We start from the raw sequence: 20251 nt of genomic DNA, 5'->3' as shown, positions 1-20251 counted from the left end.
GTGTACATTGTGATGGCACATCTTATTCTAGAATATTCTTCCATAAAAGTAAGCCTTTTTTTGATCTGATAGTTTTATTCATCTTCTTCAGTATTTTTTTCCACTAGGTGTTTTCCGTGGCTATGTATGTTCCTTGAACTTGACTTGAATATTTCATTTTTTTTATTGATACTAATTTTAAAATTAATTCTTAACTGCTACTTTTTTGTCCTCAGGAAAGATTTCATAATATACCGGGAACCAAATGCTTCTCCTTCACATGTAACTGAAAATGGCTTTTCTGATAAGGTAAAAAAGAAAAAAAAGATGGCTATTGTGAAAGGCTGAATTAACGCCATATAAACAGCAAATAATTTTGTGAGTTTTATTATGCAACACAGTGAAATCTTCTGAGAATTTTAACTATTTTTGTACATGTTTAAGGCTTCTGTTGATACATGTAGCACTTCTTTTAAATGGATATTTGGGATGTATCTTTCTAGTAATGTAAAATTCTGTAAAAATCAGTTTACAAGTGCTAACTCGCATAGCTACCTCTGTTTTAAAGGTGTTTTTGACTTTTGGACAAATTTTAAAGGACATCCACTAAACATTTTGATTGTTTTATTGATATTTTGAGATCCTGAGAGATAACAAAGTGTGTTGGCACATAAGGTAGAATTTAAAAGATAGTGCTCAGATGAAAAATCAAGTGAGATGCAAATCTTAAAATATCTGTGTGGTTTTTTAATAGGTATTGCTGTGCTTCTCAAATGGAAACCACTATGATATTGTTTATCCTATAGAGTATTCAGAAAAGGCTGCTCTGTGCCAGTGTAAGTATTATGCTGGTTAGTTAAAAGCATGTATTTTTACCAAAAATCTTAAAATGGTCACTCTTAGGTTTCAGGAAAAGCACTGTGTTGAAAGCTCGTTTTTTTTAGTAGCGTAGTTTTCCATTTGAATTGTCAATGACTGTATGGTTTTGCAAGAGCATGAATTCTTTCTGTGTCTTGATTCTTGACAAAGTAGATTATACGCCAAGAGGAGAATACTTACCTGCCTCTTTGAATCTGGCTGGTCTGATGTAAACAGAAAATGTCAATGTACCAATTTATGATCTGTTGCATTTTCTTTGGTCAACATTCTGGTGTTAATTTTGTATTTTAGACTATGTTAGCAAACTGATTGTTTATGTTAGAATTTGCATGTGTAACTTGTCACAGAAATTACAGGGGTTGCATGTGAAAAAAATAACTGTCTTCATGGATTATTGTTTTCTTTAGTAGATTGCAGAATGCCCAAAGGTCTAATCAGGTTTGGTGGGTCACTGTGACAGTCCCTATAAGGATTCTAATTCTTCATGCAAGCTCTGCCTATGTGCAGCGTTACATGGCGGAGGCCAAATTTGACGTGATTTCTAGTGGTTACATGTATACCCATAGTAGCTGCAGCTGGTTCTGCTTCTAATACCTTCACAGTTTGTTAAGACGTCAAAATGCTTGTTTGCTTTGATTGAACTAATTTGAAATGCATCTGTAATGGTATTATAAAATCTCATTTGCCTTGTAATTGATTTTGCCCTTCCACTTCCTCTTCCCCAGCTCTGCTATATGAGTTGCTTTATGAGAAAGTATTTGATACAGATGTAAAGAAAATTATAGCAGAACTTAGTGCTGTTGGTGTGACAGAGGAAAGTAACGGTAGCAGTGAAGTATCTGCTTCAGATTCAGAAGATGACAGCTACAGGTAAATGGGATTTAAAAGTTAATGTAAGGTGCCTGTAAGCAATACATGTTAAATGAGTTTTCTGAATTTCTGGTGGATAGTAGAATCTAACACTTAGGGTTGAAAAACCCTTACAAAGAAACACAAAGTGACAAAGTTAGTACTACGAAAGAATGAAATGTATCATCTTTCCTGTACCAAAGGACAGGTTTCTGGTTCCTCTGTTTATCCTGTAGTCTAGCTTCAGGTCTCTTTACATAATGGAATATTGCCGTTGCAGCATGTCCTTTTTCCTATTTAAAGAGCAGAATCCCCTGAGAGAACTGTCTGTGTGCCAGTATGGCATGGTAAACTCCATGAAAGTTACTTGGATAGCTTTTGCAACTGAGTAGAGCTACAGGAGTCTACTCCGGCTTGTGTTACTTCCACATCTAGGGGCTGAAATGCCTGCTTCAGATGTATCTAATGGAGAAATACAGATGTAGCTTGCTCCATTTTGTTCTTTGATCTTTATGAAGTGATTCTATTTGTGGGTTTGTATTTTTTTTGCTGGGTGCTTTAGCTAGCTTTGAGATTTTGACATACTGATTCCTTTTGTACAGTAAGTCTTTCACAGTGCCATTTTTGCCTTTACATGGTGGCAGTTTTTCTTCTGTGTAATACTGTTCTGAAAGCCCTGGCTGTGAGAAATTCCACTGAAGCCATGGAGATCATGCTGTATTAGTGCATCATGTCCCCTCTTCCCACTGGATGTCATTAAAGTCCTTTTTGGGGACTCTGCTGTAGTCTATGTGGCATGTGGCAGAAGAAATACTTTGAGATGTTGGAAGCTGATTGTTTTGATTTTTTTCCCTTAAGCTGAAAACAACGGAAAGGAAGACAATGTAAATCACAGAAGGAAAACCAAGTTCTGGGAAAAGGATTAGCTTCCTTTCTTGTGTGATAAAAAAAAAACAACTAGGGAACATTGCCAATTAAAATACAAAGTATTTCTGCCTTGGGGAACAATGATTGTGGTTAAATGTCAGACAGTGGAAACCTTCTTCATTCCTTTGTGTTCTTGGAGCTTTCCTGGGCTTCATATGCAGTAGCATTATCCTGTATCTTTGGGATTCATAAGAAAATAAACTGCTAACCTCCATAGCACCTTTGTAAGTGAAAGTCATAAACTCACTTGAGACTACCAACTCAACGTTTTTTATTTAAACCATATGTCTTATGATGCAAGAGCTAGTGTGGGTGACTCTTGACCTAGTTAACACGAATTACAAACACTTTGCTGTGTTTATGAAGTCTTAATTTTCCTGCTTGTCTTAAAGTTGACTTCAGCTTGTTTCATTACCTAGTTTTCCAGAAGGTCTTTTGAATTTTATAAATGTAAAATTTTCAGTTATGTTTTTATTAAATGCAATAGTTTGTTTTGGTTTTGGGAGACGTTAATGCTGATGTAGGGAAAAATACTTGGGTCTTCTCTGTGGAAGGTGATTTTTCCAGTGATGTCAGGTGCAGAAAATAAGAGTAAATTAGAGTGTCTGATGCCAGTTCACTAACAGAGTGCTTTTTGTTTTTGATCTTTTTAAATGTCTGCTTGTGCTGTGTTTTCATTACATAATTGCAGAATTTTTAGAGGAATTTTTTGTTTCCCTTGCCTGCTCCCTTCACCCCTTTTTATATTTAAGTGATGGCTAAGTCAGTACACATAAATTAGACATCCTAAAACTTATTCTTAAAACCAAAAGTATTAGTTTTAGCTTTATGTGATACAGAAATGTAGTTCTTTGTTTTAGACAGCTTTTTCATTTTAAAAGATGTTCCATGGCATGCTTATTGTGGAAAAACTACATTGAGAGTGGTAATAACAGTATTTTTATCCACTTCCAAGATGTTTCTTACCTGATTTTCAGGCGTTATTAATACTGTATTATCACAGTTTGCTTCTGTCCTTTTGCAGAAGTAAAGCTACAACAGTTAGTGATATGAATGGATTGAAATCTCTTTCTGACAACAAGGTATTTATATGTTAAGCTTTTTTTCTTCCTAATAACTTGTACTTTGGTAAATTTTTTCAGCATTCAAGGTTTCTGAGAGAATCTTTTGTTTCTAGTTTTTCTAATATGTAGTATCTTAAGAAACTAATTACTACTTTGAAAAATAATGTTTGCTTTTCATGTGCCAAAAGATGGAAAATGTCCTTTCTAAGGCTGCTTAGTTCTTAATTTTGTTCTGGTATAGTTAAAAGAAAAAGCATTGAAAAGATAATTCAGTGATGTTATGCTTTGTGTATTTTTAACTTCTTTATATTTTAGTATAAAGCCTGAGCACTGTGACTGAAAAATGGAGAATCATTACATCATTATATAGTTGACCATTTAGCACTTTGTTCTGTTTCATACAGCACCTTAAGAGCAATGGGAATCCTACCTTGTTGGTCTTACCTAAAAAAGTTCTTAAAGCACTCAATCCATCAGTTTACAGAAATGTTGAATATGATGTTTGGCTCCAATCCAAATGGGGTAAGTAACCAATTACTTAAAAGTTCCAGCTTTTGCAAGCTGTTGTATAAAGCGAGCCCTCTTGAAGAATGGTGATGCAAATGGCAGTCTGGGTTACGCAGTGGTCTTTCTCACATGGGTCAGTGTGCAGGTTTAGGGGCTGAACTTGTGGTTTGCACTTTTACTGCATCAAGAAAGTAACTCTTATAGTGTATTTAAACTAACAGTATGTTATTGATAATGTATTTACAGATCAGCAGAAACAAGATTTTTCTATTGCCGCTGGCATGCAATACTCAGTTGGAGATAAATGTAAAGTAAGTAATAGTTGCATTATAGTTTATAGACATTAACATTTTGCTGAAGATGCCAATTTTCCCTCCTTGTTAACTGGTTTGATATATATGCATATATAATTGCTGCTTTCTAAATATTCTTCTGTCTTCAACTGAGTGTATGCTTGTTATTTAATTGTTGGCAGTATTCATGGCTAACAGCATACATATAGAAAAGGCAGGTGATAGAACATATGATCAGTGCCAATTTACTGGATTAAAAAGTCACAAGGTTAACTTCAGGAGTATATTTGGTGAAATTACAGAGGACCTTAATGTAACTAAGAAGGTAAGTTTGTGCAGGCTTCCCTCTGTGGTGAGTCCTTGCTTCTTAGCATTGTAGAATGCTAGCCTCTTGTGTGAGAAGTCAGTGTGTTTAGGGCAGTTCACTCAGTTCAGGCTAAGCTCTGTTTTTCTCTTGGTGGGCTCCAAAAGCCAGCTAGTTATTCCTGTAGTGTGCAAAAGTGTGTGGTTGGTCTGTTTTATAAAACTAACTGTTACCTCCCCTACATCTTTTGCTGATGGCTGCACTTGCTTTCTCATACTGCTGCATGGTGAAGTGTTTGCATGCAGACAGTTGCATGGTGAAGAACAAAATTGTAGTGTTTTCTGTCATACGGGGTTTTCTTTGGAGAGACCAAAACCAACATCATAGTTCCATGTATTCATCTTCATTTCTGGAGATAATGATTACTGTTTGTAAATTGGCTTTGTTCTAAACTCATAACTTTCACGTAATGGAATACAGCTTGCTTTAGCTACTGCTGATCCTGAAGTTTGGAGTGATTCTTCCTCTTGAATTATTCAAAGTGTGTTACACAATTGCTCTTTAAACTCTATTAAAATTTGCAGTATGCATTGCTGCTTAGGAAGAAATAAGATTTGCCATTAAATTTTATAGTGCTCAAATTTTACATTAATCTCCTTAGGTGTGTTAAGTAAACTGCTAGTGCTTGGCTAAATATGGTTCTTTCTAGGATGCTTGATCATCTGTTAAAGGTTATTCACCTGAAGGTGAAACCAGAAATCAGTTTTGCTATGCAGTATGGTGGCTCTTTCTTTGTACTTTTTAAAAATGTGTGTAATGGAATTAAGCATAGTGAATAAATTCAGGAAAAATGCATCTCTGAACTTCAGCACCCCTCCTCCACCCAGACCCTGACCCAAAATCAAAACAACAAAAAAAAACCCAACCCAAAACCACAAACCCCCAAAACTTGACACAAAACAAACTAAAAACCTGGTGTGGAGTTGATTATTTATTGCTTAATAGTAAAGGCTTAAAATTTGTATTTAAAACCCTAGGGCTGTTTTGTGTAGTATTTACTAAAGGGTACAGGTATTATTAGTAGAAAGATCTCTGGTAGTTAACATACTCTGTCAAATTTTATATGTACATAGTGAGTCAGTGAATATATGGCATAAAAACATGAGATGGAAAGATGAAGTAAATACTGAAAAGTGGAATTGACCAAATTAATACAATTGGAAAGCCAAATGTTGTAGCAGAACATTATGAAATTTATATGTAGCAGAAGACTTTTAAGAATGTGGGATGTCAGACAAGTAACACTGTGATCATGTCTAAACAACTTTTTTTGGTTGTTTTTAAAAAAGCTTCCAGAGGAATAACTTCAGAAATAATTGGTTTTCATTATGATCTTAACTACACTAAATTTCACTGAAGTTAGTAATGAATTTTTCTGTCTTTTACGTGGATTTCAACAGGAAAAGGCTTTGGATTTTATTCGAAGAGAAAGTGTTTTCAGTGAAATGGAAAAGCCTTGATACACTGGTTACTTCTTTCTCATGTGGTTTTGAAAGCATGTTTCATTACGTCATGTTACCAGGCAAACTTTCTGTGGTGTATGTGGTTTTTTTGGTTTTGTTTTAATATTTTTATTTCCTTTTGAAGAACTGATATGGATTGAAGGTTTGCTTTTGATGCATTTACTGAGTTATGTGATATTTATTTCTCAGGTCTTCTATTGCCCAAAGGAAAAGTTCTATTTTTAACATTGCAGGTATTTTAAAGAGTCAACATTCTCTTATTAGCTTCTTTGAAGCTAATGCACCTGTTTTTTCTTACTCTTTTTCTTATAGGTGCGCTTAGAACATAATGGGAAATTTTATAATGCCCATATTCAAGAAGTTTGTTCAGAGAATGGGCCAGTTGTTGTATTTGTAGAAGAGCTAGGAGCAAAGTAAGTGCTTGATTTCTTTGGAATTCAAAGTTAATTTCAGCCTGTGAAGTGCATCTGCTTCTTTACTTGAAGGAATACTACCATGAAATTGTGAAGAAAACAACATGCTAAAGAAAAAGGGGTTCTGCACTGATTGTCACTTCAGGCTTTTTTTTCTTTAGTGCTAAGCAGTCTGGATAACACCTGCTGAGTAACATAACAACTACATTAGTACTCAGGGTTTTTTATGTTTTTGCACAAGATCCAGTCCTAAACAGATTGATACCATGGTAATTAAGTGTTGCTTGTGGTGCTTATTAATTAGATCCTATATTTGTGACAAGCTTTTGATATTAAAGGTCTATCAAAGCACCTAGCTTCTCCGTTGGTTGAGTAGCTCTGCCTGATTTCATACATAGTGCCAAGCTGCTGTTTAGATCAGCATCATCTTTGCCCTACCTTGGGACAAAGCAAGTGTTTAAAGTTGGTGGAGACTGCAGTGTGGTTTTGTGTGGTGGTGGTTGGCTGTGTTTTTTTTTTTTGTTTTTTTGTTTTTTTGTTTTTTTGTGGTTGTTTTGGGGTAGGGGTTTTCTTTTTGTATTTTTGGGGGGGCGGGGGGGTGGCACGTGGTTTGACACGTCTCACGCTCTACTGTAAGTTCTGTAACACTTCTGGGACAAAAACAACCCACCCCTGACCGTAGTTTGAGAAGAGGAAGTGCTATCAGTCAAGGTAAATGAGGGAGGGTGAAAGGTGTCCATTAATCTGATGTGATCTCCTGTTATAAAAAACTAAAATGTTGTGAGATCTGAAGATTGTCTCACAGTTTGTTTCCTTTGTAAGTGGAGATTTAACCTGATTTGACCTATTACGGATTTGAATGTCTTCCCTTCAAATAATGTAAACAGTTACTTGGACATCCTACAGCATTCTCAATTAAAAGCGCAGTAACTGTTTTGGCATATAAACCACCAGCATAATGTTTTTCAGTCTTGACATCTGTTGCAGTTTTGTGATAACTTCAGCTGAGTATATCGCTTTTTCTGATCGTTATCCTTTTCGGTCTGCCCTGAAGACATAATACTCACTTCACAACTGGCTGATCATTCTTTAAGTTTGCATCAGCATATTGGGAGTTTTAAATAAATAAAGTCCAACCAAAAAAACCAAACAAAAAAAACCCACCCCAACAAAACACGACCCAACTAAAAATGAAGGTTTGTTCTATATACGTTGCTTGAGTGTAATCATGAAGAACAAAGGGCTTTGAATGTAGCATTCTCAAAAAATGGAAAGATGCATCAGTCTTAGTAAACATGTGGTATTAATTTGTGCAAGCCCCAGTCTGGTCTTTTAAGATATTTTTCCCTCCATAATTCCTTGTTTTTTAGGCATGCTGTCTCACTGAAGAGCCTTAAACCTCTTCCACAGACCTCTCCTATGGAGGGCTGGAACACTGTGCCAGGGAAGAAGATAAAAAAGTTTTTCCCAACATGGGGGCCGAATGCTCAGCCCGGTAGGATTGTACCTGTCTTTGTGTGGCAGAATCTTTGTTGTTAGCTGGTTTGTCCTAGAGAGCTTAAAAAAAGATTAAAAAAATACATCTGTTTTCATGTCTTTATCATAGATGCAGATTGCAGAGGGCCAAAGAACCAGAGCAAGTCAATAAAACCCCAGTCAGCACTACCTCCTCGACTTCAGCATGCTGTGGGAACCAGGCAGCATCAGTTCTTATGTTCTGGACCCCAGCCTCATCAGACCTCAACTGAACAAAAAGCTCCAGGCAGGAATCCTTCCCAAACTGTAAGGTAGAGCTGCGATTAGCATCTTTCTTATCTTGAACTCCAGCTGCCTGCTTTGGATGCTCTTTTGAATTATGTTGCTATTGAATTCTTAAGAAGTGTTCCAAATCCTTAAGATTAGGTACAAGCACAGGAAAAAATAATTTTTTTTTTTTTTAAATTTTTAATTTTTTTTAAATTGCTGCCATCATGAGCTCCCGCTTTTTTTTTTGTGTACAGCAGCATCTCCCCTGGAAGCACCATACACAAAACTGCAGTTCCTTCTTGGAAAGGGGGTATTTTATTTTCTGTTTGTGGCTGAGGTAGTGTTACATGTAGCACCTAGGCATGGCTAGTATATTCCTCCAGCTGAGCGACCTGATCTAGTGGCAGCAGGGCTGGATGGTCTTAAGGTCCCTTCCAACACAAACCATTCTATGGTTCTGGGATTCGTTTGCTATCAAGTCTTTCAAAATTGTACTGAAGTGAACAGATCATGAATAAAATGAATTCTTCAAATTTTATGTGTATGGATAACTTGTAGTAGGCAGAAAGAGATCTGGTATATGTGGTATCACGCAAGCAGTGCTCTAACTACCACCTTTCTTCCTTCTAAACCCTGAGTTTGTGTTGTGTTTGATACTGGTGAATTTCTTTTTCAAAGTGATCCAGTTTTTTTTGGGGGGGTTTTTCCCCCCTCCCCTTTACAGAAAACCAGAGCGGGAGAGAACCGAGGATCTGAACCACGGCAGCAGAGATTGTAACTACTTTGGCCTGTCTCCAGAGGAGCGCAGGGAGAAACAGGCTATAGAAGAATCCCGTTCACTTTATGAGATCCAGCAGAGGGATGAACAAGCTTTTCCTGCTCTTTCCAATGTATGCTTTTTTGCATCATTATCAGTAGTGCATTTGTTGTATTTGTCCGTGAACCTTTAATTCGCAGTTGTTGTTTTGCTGTCCTTGCATTGCAGTACAAAACAAAAGTTAAGAATGTTTTCATCACACTCAGTTCCTACATATAAATATGTGACTCTACAATGCTTTATGTATTCAAGATAAGACACATACGTAGTAGTATCCCATGGGAATAGTTAATGTCCACCATACACAGTTCTTTAGGCATGTAAATACGGTAGACATGTGAGATTCTGAAGCTGTGAGCTTCTTTCTTTGCGTTCCTCCCGTCTTTGGAAGGCGTTTTGCACTCACAGTTACTCAGATGTCTTGTATACTGGGATCAAGCTTCTAGGTGAGGACAGAACATGCTCTGAAGTACAGTTTAATTTAGCTGAGAAATAGCTCAGTAAAATGGCACTGTGGTGTGTGAATTAGTATCAGAGATGAGCGGGTGATTGTTTCTGATTTGGTACATATAAAACCTGTTTTATTTATAAGCGACTTTTTCTTTTTAGCCTGAGAACTTACTGTTGTCGTAAGTAGTACAAATTCTTTGTCAGACCTGCTCTTTTCCTATTGTGGAGCTGAGCTGGCTTCAGTGGACTTGTCTGTGTCTGAGGGAAGAATGTAGCCTTTAGATTTTGAGAGCTAAGTGATGCAATTTTGAAAGACTGTGGAGCGGAGTCTCACTATATCCAGGAAGTAAGCACATCCTGTGTGTAAAGAGCTGCTGTCTACATAGGGTTATTCTAGAGGCATGTGAGGCTTTTTGGATTTAAATCCTAGGATGAACAGGAACAAGAACCAGATGGGGAAGAATTGAGGAGGTGAAAAATGGGCCTTAAATCTCTTGCTTTGTGGAAGTGACTTCTACTGTACCTTTCAGTTCTTAGGCAGTAATTACTTCTGTTGGTGTAATCAAGAAGAAACATACAGCTCTTCTGTGCTGCAAAGAGCAGGTTAAGACTGAAGCCTAATGGAGAGAGGTTGCTCCCTCTCTCTGAGCTGTGGTTGACAGTGTGCTCGCTGTATTTGCTCACCTGCAGGAGGAGGACATGATTTAAAAGTAGATAATGTCTGAGCAAAGCAGTTTTTAGTTGCCACGCAAACTAATGATACGAATGCTTTTAAAGGACACTGCAAAATTTAGCAATGAGTGAAAGAGTGGCTGACTCTGAATCAAGATTGATCAAGACTGCTCCCCCCCACTTCTGCCTATCACAGTGCTAAGAATGTGTCATGAAGGCGTAATAATATATCAGATGATGTCAAAGTGTCATCAGACTTCTTGCATAAATTAATATTCTGCTTTTGTAAACTTCTTTAGAATCAGTCAGTCTGTCAGGCTGCTACACAGACTGTGGATAACTTAAACCAGAAAAAGTTCTCAAGTAATGAGAGAAGAAACAGCAAGTGGTCACCAGAGGTGGAAGAGCAGAAGGATAAAGGTAAAAATAGATGGGTTTAGGTCAAGCTTTTTTTTTTTTTTTTTTGGTTGCTTGTTTTTATTACCAGCATCAGAATTTATTCAAGATGGGGCATCTATTTAGGCACTGAGGGGAAAATTATCTTAAGTAATAGTGCCAAACTAAGCTAGGCTCAAGGTAGCAAAGGTGTGGTTTGGGAAGAAAGTGCATGTTTTCCTACTTTGTGAATGGGGCAGAGAGAGCAGGCTCCTTGCTGGGATTTTGTAGTAAATGGGAAGAGGAATGTGAGAAACAAAAGTACTGTCAGAGCCTATGCTACATTACATCCTGTTGAAATCAGAGCGACTGTGTCAGAAAGTGCCAGAGGGAGGAGTATTAAGAGTGCTTGCTGGAGTCATTTAAGAAAGAAGCAGGTAGAAGTATTCAGTGTGGCATGGTTAAGAGTTAGCAGACAGTGGTAAAGAGGGAAGAAAGTGGTTTACAGAAGAGTTGAACACACACCCCTCCATATACAGTACAAAGAGCTGTCACATGGTCAAAATTTGTTTGGGCTTTCTCCCTCTGCCCAACCTGTTACAATGCTCTTCGTTTTCATCGGATAAGCTTTCCTTTTCTGTGAGGAAGTGGAACATAGCGGACACTGAATTTGTTCTTGGCTTCTTCCACTTTCTTTGTTTTTCCTGAGTAGAAACTCTCTAGCCTTCTCTTAGAAGCTGTTCCTTCCCTTCATTTTTTAAATACATTCTTTTTTTGTTCCCTTATCTTTGGCAACAGCAGAGGCATTGCTGTTGTGTATTTATGGTACTTGTGCCCACAGTCCCTCTTTCAACACGTAATGCCGCCCTGAATGGTCTCACAAGGACTGACACTGCCTATTTTTCATTCTCCAAACATCTGAAAACCAGTTTCATTTGAAAACTGGTTTAATCAGCAATGCCATAAGGAATGCTCACATGGAGAAGGCTCTCTCCTAGAGTGCCATGAGAGATTTTGCTGCAGTGCATGCCATGTACAGCTTTTTCTGTGTGTTTTGTGATGCCCTGGGTTGTGTTGCCTCTTCTGAAACTAGGCTAAAAAATCCTATGGGAATAAACTGCGCTTCCTTCTGAGTATTTAGAGATTCCTATTGGTGCTTGGGGAATTGGCAGTAATTCTCATAATCAACATTGTTTTAATTTACATTGTTGTCTAGCTGCAATGGTGTATATACTAAGCTTTTTAAAAGTACATGTCTATTTAGCAGCTACTATTAAACTTACGTGCATGAATTTGATTGACAAGCAGTTAAGTAACCAGATTTGAACATAAACTAGACTGTGAAGAACCTGTACAGATTTTAATGTATGAAGATTATGCCGTGACTGTTTTTCAGCACCGCGTTCCCCACCAAGTGTTTGCTGGTGCTCAAGAAATCCAACTTTCTGCATCAGTTCAGAAACTTCCTAGATGTTTTGAACTACTGAAACCTTGTAAATTTATCTTTTACTCAGCCAAAACTAGATGAGACTTTAAGCTTCCGTTATCTTGAATATGGAAAACATTTTCACTTCAAGCAAAGTACAAACTTACTGCTTTTTCACTAGGAGGGATTTGGAACGAATGATGTGTGTTTTAAAGAGAAAGCTGCATATTTTCATGCTTCCCTCAGGCATCACCAAAATGGTTAATAAATACCAGTAAATAATTCCTGTAGAGCTTTGAAAACCCAGGTTGAAGTAGCTGCTCTGTTACTGCCCTAACAATTGTTTATTTTAGGATGCTTTGATCTTTCGTAAAAATTGAAATTTAAGTTTTCTGAGGTAGTATGTGCCGAGGTAGGTTTCGTTTTGAAGGTTTAACTTGGGAAAGACAAACTTTAACTGGCTTAAGTTGTGATAGGCATAAATGGTGTAATGGTTCATTTACTAGGTTATGTCTTGGTGTTACAGAGTCAAATTCCAGGCAGATCCACTTAAGTCAGAAGCTTGAGCCAAATTCATCTGAGGTAATCTTAAAGAAAAGACCAAATTTTTGTTTAATGTTATTGCTTCTCTGATACATGATTAGCAGAGCAATAGCTGCCTTTAGAGCTGTGATTGCTGCTGCTGCTTTACAGCTTTTAGTGAAATACTTCTAAGGTTGGAGGCTTGTATTGCTGTTGGCTTTCTTCAGCCCCTGTAACCTATACTTACAGTCTTTCTGAAATCTGAGTTCTTAAATCTGGGCTATCGAGAGCATTTACCAATCTGGATTTGTAATTGCTTAGTACAGTCTGTACTTTGACTATAATGGGACCACAGAAGATTTGATGTTTACTAATAGCTTCTGTGTTAACAGACCGTGATTGCTGAAGTTCAGTGAAGATTTGTGGCCTCTTGTTGGCTTTTAACCTTTACTGTTCTTTCAATGAGCAAAATGTTACATTAGTGCAATAGTGATTGGGTGTTTAGCCCACATTGTATGTACTGTGGTTTAATACCTTTCAATGCCTCTTTGAAAAGTAAATTCTACCATTAGACTAGCTGTGTTTGTTGTTTCTAACTTTGCTTTAGAAGAATAGTCAAGATGAGAGTTATCCAAAAGATTCATCTCCTTTGGAACAAGTAAAAACAGATTCTCCGGTTCTTGCTGAGCAAGTAAGAAATGTTTGTTTGATTTCAAAGTTTTCCAGTCAGGAGGCTTCAGACAAAGGGGAGCTTCATCATAGCCACGTATGTATTCTAATACTGGCTTTTAATTACGTGGTAATTTCTATGGTGATAAATGCTAGAATTACAGTTAGGGAATCTGTTATGTCCAACATACAATGTAAAAGAACAATCCTTGATAGAAAAGTGAAAGTATATCTTTTTCTCTTCTGAGGGAGGGGTGGTTTTCTACCTTTCGGCTAAGATAACCGTGCTTTTCAATTTAAACTCTTCACCTTTGCCTTTTCAGATTTCTCCAAGCTTATTGGTAATTGTATGTGAGGGTGGCTTTGCTTTTGGATGGGAAATACTTAGATTTAATGCTTGTGGAGGTGTGACAGCACTGATGGCTGGCTGTGGTACAGGCGTGTTCTGGGTAGAGCTCAGTGCAGAGTTCCTCACACAGTGATGTAGTGGATCTCAGATCTCTTACATACACAGCCTGATATGTTACTAGTTAATATTTTGCTGTGGTGATGGTGGTAGTCTGAATAATACTGAGCCATCAAGCCCTTTTTGGTAGAACTCAGACACATTAGGGCTCATCAACAGTGGTGATTTGAAATAATTTAAAGTGATCTCTTTGTTCTTACAGAACGTGACAGAATGCTTACCGAGCGTAACTCCAACACCCTCACCAGTCTTCTCTGAGGTGCATTTACCTCCAGCAGTGCCTTCTGTACCAGCCATTGTGCCAGCTTGGCCAAGTGAGCCAGCAACCTATGGACCAGCAGGTTTGGAGAAATATTAACATAAATCAGAAATTACTAACGCTGAAAAATACTTCAACTGTTTTGCGAAATTGAAGCTACCTCCAGGAGGCACTGTTTTGTGTAACTTCACATCCCAAAGGCAGTCATTTGTGGTAATACAGTTTCTCACTGCTGAAAGCTCGTTATAGTTCTAGTAGATCTTTGCCCGTATGTATAGTTTGCTTTACTCCCTATCTGAAGGTGAAGACGTGTGCTCAATTCTCTGTTTTAATTCTGAGTGGGGTAGCATTGAGTTTTGAGGGGGCTTATTCTGAGGATCTGCTTAAGGTAGAACATGTTGTCAGCATGTTGAAGCTTGGTATGTGTTTGTGCGCTGTGTCCCATGCAATAAGCTCTTTGACTCACTAAGGACTCAGCTTGAATCTGGTATGTCTGGAACTAATGAGATCCATTTGGACCTGAGCTGCAAAGCCAATGTAATGTTTTTTCTGTGCTGTGTGTATGTATCTTCACACGTGGAATTAGCTGTGATTCAATACTGCTCACTGTATCAGGTGCTGTATTTTCTCTCCCACTGTTCTGTTTCTGTACAAGAACTAGCTTTCAAATCAGCATAATGTATTCACACGATACAGTAGTAATCCTGTCATACCTGACCGCATCTGTGACAGAAGAGCCCAGTTAATAATGTGCTGTAAATTAGTCAGAGTTGACTGTAAATGACTAATCAGAATGAGAACTGCAGAGATTCACATAGTAAGTTTCAGTTCCCCCCTTTCTCTCCCCCCTCCTCATTTTCTTCTGGTATTTGTATTTTAAAAAGTAAGTATGGGAAGACTTCATCTGTTTCTGGACAGCTTAACTGTTTTCCTCTTTTTGAAAACTATTCTCTGCGTTTAGCCAAATCTTCTTTTGTGTGTAACTTCCTGACTCAAGAATTTCTTCCTATATCTTCCTGAGTATCTGGGGTCTGTTACCCCCTGCTGCCTTTTTCCCCCCCTTCTGTCTCTTGAAACCTGCTTTCCCACTCTAATTTTCTTTTGTGTATAGTTCAGAGTATGCATGTATGTTTTTTCCCCTTAGGTATTCCAGCCCAAATACCTGCTTCTTCATTGATGCCAGCCCCAGCAACGGGACCTGACTCTATTGTATCGCAGGCTCAGGTAACATCTGCTCCAGTTGCTGGAGTTCCAGTGTCGCTACAAGCAGTTAATCAGCCTTTAATGCCTTTGCCTCAGACTCTGAATCCTTATCAGGATCCGCTATACCCTGGATTCCCTTTTAGTGAAAAGGGAGAAAGAGCTGTTGCACCCTCTTACTCCCTGTGCAGTACTGGGGAGGACTTGCCTAAAGGTGAGAAGCTGGAAGAAGGTCTGGGTTTTATACTGGTTTTCCTGATAGATTCTTTTCTCTTAAACTGTAGATAAAGATAACTCCTTTGATCCTGTTGTTAGCCTGTGTCAAAAGATCTAATTGTTGGCATTCCGTGATTTATGGCGTGGGAGGGAATATTGAACAGAGTGGTAACCTTTTAGCCTGTGTTGCTAACGTTGCTGTTATTTCAAGTGGATATAACTGGAGATCTGATACAATCCTTTTGTGGTTCTCAGCTTGACACACCATAACTTGAAGTTTTGTAAAGGATTTTCTTTAGACAACTGCTTCCTTTTACTGTAACAAGTTTTGTCAAGTAATAAAAAGCTTGGAAGTTACTGAGCATTTCCTTAGTGGTCTGAGAAGATGCAGGTTTTGGCATACACAGATATGGACTATGCCTATAAAGAACATCTTGTGTCTGACTGCATGGGGGTGTTTGTTTACTGGACTGTTTCTTTAAAAGCTAGAAGTTCAGTTCTTCAAACTGTTAAAACTGAAATTTAAACTGCAGTTGCCTTCTAGATGTCTTGCTGGGTGGGGGCGGGGGATAGGAAACAATCCAAAAAACAAACCTAAAAATGAAAGACAGATATGGAAGCAGCAACTTAATACCAGTGTCTCTACTGAAATGGAACCTTGTGCACCTTGTGCAGGGACTAATTTTTGGATGAGATGAAGGGTACTATTTTAGGTCTTCACAGATCTGATATTTTTCTTTTTTTTTTTTCTTCCCCCTTCCCCCCCCAGATAAGAATATTCTCAGATTTTTCTTCAATCTTGGTGTGAAGGTAATTCTTGAAACTTACATTTTTGTGTTTGTTATACCATAACATTTACTTGTATTTGGTAGCACTTAGAGTGCAGAAGTTTGGTTGCTGCAGCTGCGTACTTCAAGTTTGTATTTAAATATTGTATCACAGAATAGTTTGTGTTGGAAGGGACCTTAAAGCTCATCCAGTTCCAACCCCCTGCCACAGGCGAGGAACCCTTCCACTAGGCCAGGTTGCTCCAAACCCCATCTAACCTGGCCCTGAACACTGCCAGGGATGGGGCAGCCACAGCTTCTCTGGGCACCCTGTGCCAGCGCCTCAGCACCCTCACAGGGAAGAATTTTTTCTTAATATCTAATCTAAATCTCCCCTCTGTCAGTTTAAAACCATTCCCCCTTGTCCTGTCACTACATGTCCTTGTCAAAAGCCCTTCTCCAGATTTCCTGTAGAGCTCTTTAGGCACTGGAAGCTGCTCTAAGGTGTCCCCCAGAGCCTTTTCTTCAGGCTGAACAACCCCGACTCTCTCAGCCTATCTTCATAGGATAAACTTGTGTTCTGTCTGAAGCAGTGTACAGTGAAAGGGGAAAGCCCCTGTGACCATGTCTGTGTACTGGCATAGCCATTGTAGTACAAATCCCTAGTATGTCTCAGGCTTGTTCCACGTGTCTTTGGCCATAAGGAGTGATTTTCTTTGGTGGCTGAGCATGGAAGGAGGGAATGTTCAGCACACCTGACAAAGTAAATTTAGATTTGATAACTATGTGCCTTATACAAATCTCTTTGCCAAATAGAAAATCCGTAAGTTGTTAGCAAGTATTCTGCTAGTGTTTATATCCTCAATTTACATACATTTGGAACTGGCCGTACCGGTCCGTTGTTTTATTTAGGATATAGTCTGTGATTTTGGTCCTCCAGCACCATCTACTGGTCCATGTTCTAGTAGTTGTGCTCCTCAGCTGTAACCAAACAGCGCAACAGACCTGGGAGCTACTTCCTGCATCACCCTGGTCCCTGATCCTGCCATCCACATCCTGTTATCCACATGCTTAGTTCAGGGTGGACTGACTGGTTCCTGTTGAGAGGAGGTCCAAGTGGGCTTGTCAGGATGGTTTGCTCAGGGGACTGTTTCTATAGATGGCACACATGAGACTGTGACAGACTTTGGGCTCTATCCACTCGATTGTTTCCTTGGACAGCCATGTGCCTCCAGCAGCCTTGTATGGAGTCCTGTATGGCCTGAAATACATCCATTTGTCATGTTGCATTATAAAAACATATCACAGAACCATAGAATGGTTTGGGTTGGAAGGGATCTTAAAGATCACGTAGTTCCAACCCCCTGCCATGGGCAGAGACACCTTCCACTAGACCAGGCTGCTCAAAGTAACTTCTGGTTGTTTCAGTCATTATCCTTTACAACTTTGGAAAGTGAAGGGCAAATTGCCAATTAATAGCTGTGATTCTGGAAAATGATCTTGAAGAGTGTGTCTTAAGAACACATAGCTAAAGATTGACTTGCCAGTGTCATGCGTTTAGATCAACTATACAGAAATAGTTACCCGGTTTTCATACTGGTCATACTTTTTGCCCATTTCAGTGGCATTTGGAAAGAAAATTTAAAAATAAGAACATCATCCTGGAGTCCTAAATACTTCGAATTAAGGGCAGTCATTGTAAATAAAATTAACCTTATTAACTGTTTTAAAATGGTAACTGACCTGTGTGCTATTATGTCTCTTCAAATGACCACATACGTTTTGTTTTCACTTTCCTCTGTCTTGCAGGCATACAGTTGTCCCATGTGGGCACCACATTCTTACTTGTACCCACTGCACCAGGCCTATTTAGCTGCTTGTAGAATGTACCCGAATGTGTCCCTTCCTGTGTACCCGCACAGCCCCTGGTTTCAGGAGGCACCGCCAGCTCAGAGTGAGAATGAACCTGCACGAACAAACAGGCACTTCCCTGTCCAGAGTGAGACCCGATCCAACGGCCAGATCCCGCAGGTGGATGGCAGGTCTCCATCGCTGCCTCTCATGATACCTACAGCTCAGGTGTCAGAAAGTCAAGGACAGGTCTGTGTAGAATCGGAGAATCCAGTGCAAGCTCTTCACGCAAACTATGAGGAGTCCCTGAGAGGGAAAAATGTGTTCCCACAGCCACACTTTGGACACAATCACTTTCTGGGAGCTGTTCCAATAGCACCTCCTTTCTTTCCTCACTTCTGGTATGGGTACCCAGTTCAGGGTTTCATTGAAAATTCAGTAGCAAGACCTAATGTCGTCATGTCACCTGAGGACAATGGCACCTCTGCCGGCATGTATGTGGCTAAGGAATGCAGCCCTCCGGTTCCTGGAGGAAGCTCTGCAGAACAGCTCCAGAGGACTGACAGCAGCAGCGGGTCCAACACTGTGCCATTCCCTGCTGCTGGTGCAAGGAAACTCCAGGAAACTCCGAAGGAAACTCCAGCTAGGGCACCTCAGGTGGAGCAGACTTGTCCTTCAGCTTCTGTGGCTAAGCAGAAAACAGCCGGGCAGCGAAATCGTTCCCCACAAACACCAGGGACCGAGAGGCAGCCAGCAGTGCCCAACACCCTGCCGGTCCTGGCAGAGCCACCGAAACATGAACTGAAACCCAGCGTTCCCAGTCGTAAGGAGAAGAGTGATAAAGGTAGAGAGTCCAAGGGCACTGGCAGTCAGCAGACAGAGAGCAGGGCACAGCGAACCAGGGAGGAGAGCTCTGAAGATGAGAGTGAAGTTTCTGATATGCTGCGAAGTGGGAGATCCAAGCAATTCTATAGCCAGACTTACGGAGGAGGCAGAAGGCCCAGGCTTGAGTGGGGTTACTCCAGCAGGGGAGGATACCAGTTCCAAAGAAACGAGGAAGCCTGGAAAGGGCCACCTGGCAGAGGCAGAGAGGATGGCTACCAGTATCAGCGGAACTTCAGAGGGAGGCCATACCGCAACGACAGGAGAAGGGCAACGCTGGGAGATAGTCAGAGGGGGCACCAGACATAGAATGAGTGGATAACTGAGACTGTTAAAATGCATAAAGAGATTTAAAGTAGCAGTTAAAAATCCTTGTATTTCCTTTTAGTAAAGTTCAAGATACGTTGTTTAACTTTTGGTGAGTGAAGACAAGGAGGATGTGAACTCCTACCATGTGTTTTTGGGGGGTATTATAGAGTTTGTTTGGCTTAGTAATTTTTCCTAAATGTCAAACCAGGAAAAAAATAGGTTTTTAGTGTTTGGTAAGTCTTACTTTTTCCCCCTACAAAGGTTTGAGTTTGTGATAGAAGATACATACATTTACTGGAGTGACAAATTACAGCATTTGACGTGATCTAGATTCTAAAATTGATGGTAACATTGCACCAAATAGAAATGTATATTTTATCATATAATGCCTTAGTTCTGAACTGAGCTAAAGGAATTCTCAGCCTACTGCACTGTTGTCTTTGATGCTTCCAACCCAAAGGCCTTTCATCTCAAAACCAGAAAATAATTGATCTGTCAAACTTGAATGTTTCTCTTCAGTGTGTTACACGTGTGGCAGCCAGCTAGCCCTCGGTCTTAGGTATTGTTGTATATAGTTCTTTTCATATTCATAGGGTATATTTTTGAATTTTACAAAGCATTTATTTGTTGAACTCAAAATCAAGACAGGCAGTCGAGAAGAGCTGGGTGTGAACTGATGAGAATGGCTGTTTCCACCGAGAATTCTTAACGCTGGGGTGACTAGAATGGTGCCTATCCCGACTGAATAATGACAAAGACAATAAAAATGTAGATGCTATGCATTTCCAAAATAATTCTGCACCTGTTATAATAGCAGAAGTTTTTTAATGCCACTTTAACACTAATGCACTGACAAATCCTAGGTATTTTGTGAGGAGAGATGCAT

At 39.3% G+C, this 20251-nt stretch overlaps 1 protein-coding gene across 1 annotated transcript; it reads left to right on the top strand.

Annotated features, from left to right (window-relative positions):
- Positions 1-215: 215 nt before the first annotated feature.
- OTUD4 (OTU deubiquitinase 4) lies at positions 216-19365 on the top strand (the record flags this gene model as incomplete). The annotated part of the gene is made up of 18 exons (XM_010013578.1): positions 216-288; positions 734-815; positions 1584-1728; positions 3659-3716; positions 4103-4220; positions 4452-4516; positions 6638-6738; positions 8109-8233; positions 8345-8525; positions 9209-9374; positions 10723-10843; positions 12751-12806; positions 13354-13437; positions 14084-14222; positions 15285-15364; positions 15440-15554; positions 16326-16366; positions 18133-19365. Coding segments are annotated over 18 exons (2983 nt in total), but the record flags the coding sequence as incomplete, so codon positions are not given.
- Between the last annotated feature and the right edge of the window lie 886 nt (positions 19366-20251).

The sequence above is a fragment of the Nestor notabilis genome, unplaced genomic scaffold, assembly GCF_000696875.1.
Source record: "Nestor notabilis isolate BGI_N333 unplaced genomic scaffold, ASM69687v1 scaffold33464, whole genome shotgun sequence".
In the NCBI taxonomy this organism is placed as follows: domain Eukaryota; kingdom Metazoa; phylum Chordata; class Aves; order Psittaciformes; family Psittacidae; genus Nestor; species Nestor notabilis.
Note: the sequence above shows the minus strand (reverse complement) of the source record. Positions and strands in the feature narration are given on the sequence as shown.